This window comes from Abrus precatorius, unplaced genomic scaffold (assembly GCF_003935025.1).
Source record: "Abrus precatorius isolate BTA unplaced genomic scaffold, Abrus_2018 Scaffold5, whole genome shotgun sequence".
Lineage (NCBI taxonomy): Eukaryota > Viridiplantae > Streptophyta > Magnoliopsida > Fabales > Fabaceae > Abrus > Abrus precatorius.
In genome coordinates this window covers 1,528,936-1,538,503 of record NW_020874395.1, presented here as the reverse complement: position 1 = coordinate 1,538,503, position 9,568 = coordinate 1,528,936, and the positions used below count along the sequence as shown (strand labels likewise).

The following is a 9,568-nucleotide window of genomic DNA, read 5'->3' as shown; positions in this document are numbered from 1 at the left end:
TTTAACTAATTAATATAAGAAACATACTAATAATATATTTTAATAACTCAACAACAGAAAAATATTTACATTTCATCAAAATTAAATTCTTATATAAATACACTTTATTTTTTAAAATCAAGATATCCACATCTTCTCACCTTATAACAGTGAAATCCCACAAATATAAGTTCACATTTTTTGTGTTAATTAGGTAGATGAAGCTTCGAGAAGGTGGGATTAGGGGTTTCATACTTTAATTTCATTTCAAGTGGACATTAGAAACAGACAGAGAGAGTAGAAAGCCAAATCAAATCCAGTGGGCGTCTCGTTGAATTATCTGAAAACGACAAACAAAATTAAGAGCAAGAAAAACGCTTTAATTACATTTCCACTCTCTCTCTCTCTCTTCAATTCTTCACTCAATTACGTTATATTACATAAACCTTACACCCTCTTTGTGATTCCTCACCAAAATCTTCTTCACCATGGTTCCTCGTCATTTGGTTTCCCTCTTCCTCTGTTTCCTCTGTTTTATCACTGATCTCTCTGTTTCTGCAATTCGATTACCCGACTTGGACCAAGAAGCTAAGGCCACGTAAAATTACCGCTCCCCCTTTTCCCCTTCTCTCTCTCTCTCTCTATCTGGGAATGCCTTCAAAATCTCACCTTTTGATTTGTTTGTGTCGCTTCTTCAGGCATGGATCGGTGCTTAGATTGAACAGAGGAGTCTCTTCAGTGAAGTTTGATCCCACACGGGTCACTCAGCTCTCGTGGAGTCCTAGGTACACACCTTTTTCATGTTTTAGACAAAAGGGTCGCTTCGTTTGTTTTTTTTTTTTTTTTTTAATTTTGCAAACTATGGTATGCAGGGCTTTTCTGTACAAGGGATTTTTATCTGAGGAAGAATGTGATCATCTGATAAATCTGGTTCGATATTGATTTTTTGTTTAAAATTAATGTTAGCATTGGGTTTAAGGGAGATCTTACATTGGGCTATTAATTGTGTGTATAATTATAATATTATATGTGTGAATGTTTGTGATACTAGGCCAAGGATAAGCTGGAGAAGTCTATGGTGGCGGATAATGAATCTGGTAAAAGTATAATGAGTGAAGTCAGAACGAGTTCTGGGATGTTTCTTAACAAGGCACAGGTATAATTAATAAAAAATAATTTATTTTCTGCTTACTTCTAAACCTTAGGCTCTTCATGTAATTTAGAATTAATATCCAGCAGAGAGAGAAAGGTGGTTGGCAATTTTTTGAAATTTTAAATTTTGGCCTGTGCTTTTATTGGATCCTATAGTTCTTGTTATCTTGAGTGTGGCATGTTTATTGACAATGTTTGATGGTGAGAAATGTACTAGAAATTAGTTTGGAGTTTCAATGATTTTGAGTTGATCTGGGGATAAGAAATTAAGATTGATGAGTGACGTGTCTAAGTTGAATGAAAGTATATGCAAAATGTGGATTGATTTATAATTAGCAATGAAGTGAAGACGTCCCAAATCAGAAGTTAACAGGTAAATAAGGAGTGTTTAGATGATTTTTTTGTCCTGAACTGTCAAAGCTTCCTTGAGTTCAGGATAGTTCTTTGCTTTGTACTTTTTAGAGAGAACAAGGGTAACTGCCAGAGAAGAGGCCTTTACTTTCAAGGTTGGGAAGAATGTATAGGAATAAGGAACCATCAACCAATTGTTTAATTTTCTTAGCTGAAACTTCTAGAATCCAGGAAGAGGCTACATTAATCTCAAGGCCTACCTCAGCCAATTGAAGCTGAAGCAACTCATCCTTGGATCCAAGGCCTGCTTCACTCTCTCTCACGCACAGGCACACACACACGCCAAAGAATTATGAGTAAATTCCATTTCAATGTTAGAATTGGAATGGTAGTATCTTCTGCTCTCTGCTGTGAACAGAGTTACGCATAAGTGGCTTTTTTTTTACTGCTACGAAATTGAACCACAACAAATTTTTGTTATCTCAAAACTGTTTCTCTTTGTAACCAAACATGCTATGGATCACTTTGTAGATTTCTCATTTATCTTCACCTTAATTTGATGGTTTGATTACATTTTTCCTCAATTTATTGATTCTTTCTCTGACTTCAATATGATCTTTTGCAAAAACAAAATTTTAATTGTTGATTTGGCACTTTTGACTGTTTGGTGTTCATTACCTTTATTGACTCTTCTTATAGGACTCAATGGTATAGTTATAATGTTATGACTGAACCTATGAGGAGGTCCCATCCCAAAAAAGACTAACCTAATGGGATAAAGCCTTATGCTTAAGTGCCACATTGAACCTCTATCTCATGGGATTTTTTTTGGCATTGAAAAGGACTTGCTAGTTAATAATATGTTTCATAACTTGCTTCATGCACTTGCACATCCACCTGACTTCGGTAAAGTTTCCTCTTTATGAAAATGTGGTGGTGAATGTTCTTCATATCTGTTTGGTCGCAGATGATTATAATTCATGTCATAGTTGTTTCAGCTATGCTATATTCTTTACATTCATCTGTGGCACAATTTGTTCTTTTTGGTGACAGATTCAAACATAGTGCATATAGTGTGCATACCATTTGTGCTTGAAATCCTTTACCTGTAAGATTATTTAATGCAATGAAGGAATTTGTTTTAATTTAGGGAGCTGGAGTTGGGTGGAAAAATAAATTTGGAAATTTGTTGGATAGGTATGTGGGATGAAGGGCATGCATGGGAGGAGTCTACTGTTTTGGTAGAAATCTATATAATCAGAAATCTTAGCCTAAACTGAAAATAAAGTACCTGCGTGCATATCTGAACATGCTTCTTTGAATACCATTCTGAATTTCCTTATAAATTCATTGACAATCACTATTTATCAACCCTTTAGGACTCTAGAATTGAATAAACTCTTCAGTGACCAAGTGACTTTTAGACGACCTTCTATTACTTTGATTCCTAATTGTGAGATTGGATTTATGTAGACTTATAAATAACTTATCAAATACACAGAGCCATAACTCTAGTAGTTCCAGAAGTCCATACAAAGAACAATAGTAAATCAAATATCTGTCACTTTTAATTAATAATAATTTGTCTGCATCAAATCTACCGACTTGGGCAGAACTTGTCTCTGATGAGTTAAAGGTTCAATAATTTATATATCTTGAATTGTTCTATGCTATTTTGTTCACAGCTAACATCAGTGACCTAAGTGCTTTTTCAGTCCTTTTTTAATTGTTTTTCATTTTCAATTGGCAAGACATTTCATATATTCTTATAAAAAAATTCTTTAACATTCCAAATATCTTTTGATTACAATAATCCACTCCTCTAACTAGGTTGGGAAAATTAGGGAAAATTTCTCTGCCAATTCTTATGACAAAGAAACCATGTTTTCATGAGCTGAAATTTTACTCTAAGAAAGCTTTTTGACATTTGTGCTTTTAATTATTGAATTTCCTCTTTATTTAAATCTTTAAGGATGAAGTAATTGCTGATGTCGAAGCCCGAATTTCTGCATGGACATTCCTTCCTATAGGTTAGTAGATAATATCATCCTTTGATAATTTCTGTTGTTGCTTTTGTTTTCTTCAATTTAACCATGTGTCTCAAATGCATCAGAAAATGGTGAGTCGATGCAAATATTGCACTATGAGCATGGTCAGAAGTACGAACCACACTTTGATTACTTCCATGACAAGGCTAATCAAATTATGGGTGGCCATCGGATTGCCACTGTATTGATGTATTTGTCTAATGTTGAGAAGGGTGGGGAAACAATTTTTCCGAATTCTGGGGTACAGATTTTCTGATGTCTTTGATTCTCCAATATTTCCTTTGAATGAACGCTGCTGGGCCCTCCCCTCAAACAAAAAAAAGTGAAATCATGCTTAATTTGTTTGCTTTTTCAGGCAAAGTTGTCACAGCCAAAAGATGAGAGCTGGTCTGAATGTGCTCACAAAGGATATGCAGGTATATATATATATCAGGATGATTTTACAAAACTATTAGCACAGTTTTTGATGAATTGACATCAGATCATTGTTTATTTTGAACTACATCAGACTTCCTTCAAGTCTCCAGTGCTTATTAGTTGGTGGTGTGCATAATTAGATTCTTTTTTTTTTTTTCAAAATTTATTTTAGTAAGCTTCGTAATGATTCCTGTCAAGATAATTTATTTTTAAGTTTCATGATTAAATTTATATCATAGACGCTCATGTGGTAGAGTTTATTGAATAAATGCTTAATTAAGATGTCTACCCAAACAATTCTAATGATGGGCTTGGGGCCTTGGGCCTTTGCAAGTAAATTGTACATTAGTATTTGAAATAATTGTTAATTTAAATAGGACCATTAGATAGTACTTTGTAACTAATCATATTAATATCTTATTACTCATTCTCTTGCCTCTTTCTCTACCTAAACCTATAATTTAGTGTATTTATATAAAAACTTGATTGGGGCAAATGAGTATTTCACCATTTCTTGTAACTTGTTTTTTTAATCTTAGCTGCTTCATTTTGTATTACTAGGTTGGTTATTTATATGTGTTGCGTTTGTTGACACATCTTCCTTTTGCCAAAATTTTTTCCAATGTGATCGTTGATGTTGATCTTATGATACACCGAGTATTCAACACCTAAATGAACAAAACTACCACCAGATTTCATGGCTTATTTTATGGCACAGGATCTAAATTATAACACTTTCTGTTTGTGCATTTCAGTGAAACCTCGGAAGGGTGATGCCTTGTTGTTCTTCAGTCTACATCTCGACGCAACTACGGATACTAAAAGCTTGCATGGAAGCTGCCCAGTGATTGAGGGTGAGAAGTGGTCTGCAACTAAGTGGATTCATGTGAGTGACTTTGATAAACCAGTGAAGCGAGTGGATAGTGGGGAGTGTGTTGATGAGAATGAGAATTGCCCTAGGTGGGCTAAAGTAGGTGAATGTGAGAAGAACCCACTTTACATGGTTGGCAGTGAAGGAGTCAGAGGAAGCTGTATGAAGAGTTGCAATGTTTGCTCTTCATAGGGAGTCTCTTACAATTTCATTGTTATTAAATGCATGTAGAGTCATAATACATTGTCAAATATATTGTACATAACATTCATTTTTACTTAACTGCAACATGGAACTCTCTTGCCAGTAACTTCCATACCTGTTTTTCTAAAATCTAAAAAATTCTAGCCATATTTATTGCTTGCTATCATATTTCATTCATTTTTTATAATCTCTTGTGCTCTCCCTTTGTTACCTATACTTAATTATTATTCGTGACTTCTGTTTTTTTATTTCATAAACTAATTTGAATAACATTTTTATTGAAAAGTGTATTCTTATTTAAAAGGATAAGAATTAATTTTTTTAACTGTAAAACAAGCAAATCCCAAGTATGAGAATGATTATGTTATGTTTAAAATGCGTTGTTGGTCCTGAGCTGACCATTCTCTCGTACGTGTGATTGACGGAAGCAAAAGCTGTTTGAAAATTCGTTAACAAAAAAGTTTTGGTGTTAATTCTTGTCTGTGTTACTAATATTTTTATATTTTTACATTTGCACATTAATAATATTATGATAAATTAATAAATTACATACAAAGAATATACAAGTAATTAAGAAATAAAATACATAAGAAAGTAGCAACTAATCACATACAATAACAGTGATGTGAAATTAATATTTTAAAATAAGTAATTTCTTTGATGATTTACAGATTAAGAAAGCATTCTATACCTTTTATACAAGTAAAATAATCATCTTTGTTAATGTTATATTAAATAAGTATAATAGATAACACAGATTAATGATTCATCTTAAAAAATATAAATGTCATTTAATTTTTAAAATATAAAAATAATTATAATTAAGTTTATAAATAAGGTAGCAAATACCTTTAAAATATATTTAAATTAGTGCTTATATATTTACTTCCATTTGCATAAGCATAGGTGGATGTTATTTATTCAACTTTTTTTTCACTAGAATGCAAGAGATGAAACCTATGACACCATGTTAAAGAAGAAAATGAACAGGTACCTTAATTCTTCTTATAAAACTTAACAATAGTAAGAGAAATTGAAAAGTAGAAAATAGCTGGGAATAATTATCTTTTTCATTTAGAATTTTATGATGTACAATGTATGGAATCTTGAGTACGATAAAGTCTCTCAATAATTAGTTAATTACAAATGTTAGAATGACAAACTTCTCAAACGACACAAATGCTTTTGGTGTGCTTTAGTATTTCCTCTCATAAAATACATCACACAAATTTCATTAATGTTAGTTTTGAATAATAAGGAATATGAAGTATACAGTGTTCATTTAAACTCCCTATACAAATTAATGCGGTGTATAAATATATCTAAAGTAAAACTTGTATTTATTTATTCACTTTCATGCTAATCACTTAAAACACAAATTAAAGAAATTAAAATGGATGGAAGATTTTTACAAAAACAAACATACAAAAAAATACATACAAAATATTTAGTTAGCTAAACAAAACATTAAAGTAAGATAATTGGACAATATTTTAGTTTTTATATATTATAATAGATAAATAAATAGAAAGATAGATTGATGCAAGCATCACCATGAGTTACACTGGACAGCTTCCAATCCTTAAATTTTCTTTTGCCTAAAAGAAAAGTAATGCAAGAAAATGGTGTAAGATATGTTGTACTAAGATTCATTTTTCATAATTTCCTTATAGAATGCTTACACAGGCTCTATCAATTAGAATCTATCTTGTGAAAAGGGTCTATATGAACTTCTTTATTATTTTGTGTCATGAAGTTATGTTCAATTGGGAGTTGGCAGTTGGCACTGTACTACTAAAGAGAGGCCTATTTGCCAAGTTACATACTCAAATGAAAGAATTTTGATTGCATGTCATTTGATGGTATCAGAATCAGTTTTAACAAAATTGGTCATTCAAATTGCACCTGAAAATAGAAATTGCTTTTGAGAAGGAGGCATATGAGAGAAAGAAGAAATGGGAAGGCACTTGCATTATGTTTCTGATGTCATACAAATTGTTTTGGTTTTTTATTTTGTTTACAGAAAGATGAATATAATCATGCAATTGTTGTTATTAGGAGCCAAAATTTGCATGCTTTTCTTGCCTCTTCATATCTTAAACATTAGTCCCTTTCACCACTTTAAAGTTACCCTTCAATGCATATTGCATCACCATTACATAATTCATTTCACTCACTCACTCCTTCCCTCACATCTCAGCTTCTGTCTCTTATTCCTCTCATTGAAAAATGGGAAGGCCTCCTTGTTGTGACAAATCCAATGTGAAAAGGGGCCTTTGGACTCCTGAAGAAGATGCTAAAATACTTGCCTATGTGGCCAACCATGGTACTGGAAACTGGACATTGGTTCCAAAAAAAGCAGGTTTCTTCAAGCTTTTCCTTCCAAAATAATAAGGGTGCGTTTGGAAACACAGCAAACGCTTATTCAATTAGTTCTCTTTACATGAAAAGCTTATACCATAAAATTAAATTTGACTATATAACTCATTGCAATAAGCTATACTGAAACAAGCTCTTCCAAACGCACTCTAACATGGGAATTAAGAGATTATAATTTCGTATGGTGCAAGTTTATTCTTTTGTTCTTGAACTTGTTTGCAGGGCTGAATAGGTGTGGCAAGAGCTGTAGGCTAAGATGGACCAACTACCTAAGACCTGACCTCAAGCATGATAGTTTTACTCCCCAAGAAGAAGAGCTCATTATCAACCTTCATGGAGCAATAGGAAGCAGGTATTTTCTACTCTTTATATTTGAAAAAATTCTTTTATAGAGCCTCAGTGCAATGTGTGAAACCAATATAAAATGTGACAAATTAAAACCACATTTTTAGATTGCCTTTGAAGTAAAATCTGTATCTTTCAGTATAATTTGCCTGCTGTGATAGAGTTTATCTTGCATCATATTTGTATTTTAACTACATATTTCATTCACCTATATGCTTTATGCTGGAAAAGAAATTTAATTTCTGATGTTCTTAAAATTAATTCCTAAAGCCATCTGATCAGAGCATAGGGGTGCAACTTACTAACTTCTGCTTTCTGATATAGCTATTAGTCTCAGAAAAATGAGCAAAATTAGCATGACAAAACATTATGCAGTTGTTGGTTTATATAACATGAGGAAAATATAAACTGCACTGTGAACTAACCATAAACTTTGACATGCATCACAAATGTGCTAACTATATAAACCCTTTTTCCTTTGCTTTTCTTTTAACCTTTTTTTCGTTAAAGATGAAAATCTCATCACCTTATATGTGACATCTCATTACAAACATTTTTTTAAAACATAGATGGTCTTTAATTGCAAAGCGACTACCCGGGAGAACAGACAATGATGTCAAGAACTACTGGAACACAAAGCTGAGAAAGAAGCTTATGAAGATGGGAATTGATCCAATAACACATAAGCCAGTGTCACAAGTCCTCTCTGACTTGGGAAACATAAGTGGCCTCCCAAACACAAGCAACCAAACGGGTTTTGTCAACAAGGACTTGATGAGCAACATGCTACCAACCAGAACTGAACCATCTATAGCCAATGCATGTTCCAAGAAGTCAATTGTGGATCACACACAAGAGGATCAAGTTGACTCATGGGAACATCAAGTGCAATACCAAGTCACCAACTTAGACAATGTCCAACCACATGTCTTCAGTGAAGCTGCATCCTCAACCTCATCCTCATCTTCCTCTAATCTCACACAATTAAGCTCTCCAAAGTCCTATTCTTGCCAAACACAAATCAACCCTCCTTGTTCTTCCTTTGATTGGAGTGAGTTTCTTCACAGTGACCCATTTATGTGGTCAGAGTTTCAGCAGCTACAACAGTGTGACTTACAAAGGGTTGTGTCATCATTGAACCCCTCAACTCTATTGCAAAGTGAAGTTGAACTTTCTAACTATACCAAAAGCAATGGACATGACAAGCATGGAGCTGCAAGTGAGGATTCTGAGGCTGTTGCTTGTGATGCAAGCATGGAATATCAAATTAATAAGCAGTGTGAGGGTCATTCTTCTTCAGGGAATTCATTTGTGGATGGTATTTTGGATAAGGATAGTGAGATAAGAGCAGCATTCCCTGAACTTTTGGATCCTTCTTTTGATTACTAAGTGTTTTAATAGCATTGCTTCTTGCTTATTCATGATCAGATAACTAAATTCAAGACTTCCACATTAGATTCAGCTAACTACAATGTGCCAGAAAAGTGACTAATCATTATGTTTAATTATGATTTATCTTCTTTACAAGGATCAGTGAGATAATAGTTTGCAGTCTAGATTTTATTCAGATAGGGAAATTTATCTTAATTGAGTTCAATGTTTAAATCTAATACATATATATATATATATATATACACACACACACATGCACGTCCACTCACACAATATATTAGGTAAAAATTTGAGAAGCATCAATGTGTATTCAAATTAATATATTCTATTAAAAATATAATCATTTATTTTTCCACGTTTGAGGATAGCTTTAAAAAAAATTATTTAAAAAAAATGAACTGTTGCTAAACATACACTTGATCTTAACTAC

The 9,568-nt window shown here is 32.9% G+C and overlaps 2 protein-coding genes across 4 annotated transcripts; both read left to right on the top strand.

The window, feature by feature from the left end:
- Positions 1-379: 379 nt before the first annotated feature.
- On the top strand, positions 380-5,166 carry LOC113868054 (probable prolyl 4-hydroxylase 6). 3 transcript variants are annotated; one of them, XM_027503609.1, is made up of 8 exons: positions 380-577; positions 678-764; positions 852-909; positions 1,031-1,135; positions 3,455-3,512; positions 3,596-3,771; positions 3,886-3,946; positions 4,703-5,166. In XM_027503609.1, exons 1-8 carry the CDS (start codon positions 468-470, stop codon positions 5,008-5,010), a joined length of 963 nt encoding a protein of 320 aa, XP_027359410.1. In that variant the 5' UTR covers positions 380-467; the 3' UTR covers positions 5,011-5,166. The 3 variants fall into 3 exon arrangements, with proteins under 3 accessions (XP_027359410.1, XP_027359413.1, XP_027359411.1); XM_027503612.1 differs by having other exon boundaries at positions 696-764; positions 4,703-5,038; XM_027503610.1 differs by having other exon boundaries at positions 3,892-3,946; positions 4,703-5,038.
- Positions 5,167-7,251: 2,085 nt separating this feature from the next.
- On the top strand, positions 7,252-9,135 carry LOC113868023 (transcription factor MYB35). Its single transcript, XM_027503575.1, has 4 exons — positions 7,252-7,384; positions 7,624-7,753; positions 8,316-8,505; positions 8,581-9,135. The coding sequence occupies exons 1-4, from the start codon at positions 7,252-7,254 to the stop codon at positions 9,133-9,135; spliced, it is 1,008 nt and encodes a 335-aa protein (XP_027359376.1).
- The last annotated feature ends 433 nt before the right edge of the window (positions 9,136-9,568 follow it).

Excerpts from the sequence above, each read along its gene's own strand:
- LOC113868054 (XM_027503609.1), top strand. The coding sequence starts at position 468 with ATGGTTCCTCGTCATTTGGTTTCCCTCTTCCTCTGTTTCCTCTGTTTT. Across the intron at positions 578-677 it reads GACCAAGAAGCTAAGGCCAC|GCATGGATCGGTGCTTAGAT; the intron begins GTAAAATTACCG and ends TCGCTTCTTCAG. Across the intron at positions 3,513-3,595 it reads ATGGACATTCCTTCCTATAG|AAAATGGTGAGTCGATGCAA; the intron begins GTTAGTAGATAA and ends CAAATGCATCAG.
- LOC113868023 (XM_027503575.1), top strand. The coding sequence starts at position 7,252 with ATGGGAAGGCCTCCTTGTTGTGACAAATCCAATGTGAAAAGGGGCCTT. Across the intron at positions 7,385-7,623 it reads ATTGGTTCCAAAAAAAGCAG|GGCTGAATAGGTGTGGCAAG; the intron begins GTTTCTTCAAGC and ends ACTTGTTTGCAG. Across the intron at positions 7,754-8,315 it reads CATGGAGCAATAGGAAGCAG|ATGGTCTTTAATTGCAAAGC; the intron begins GTATTTTCTACT and ends TTTAAAACATAG.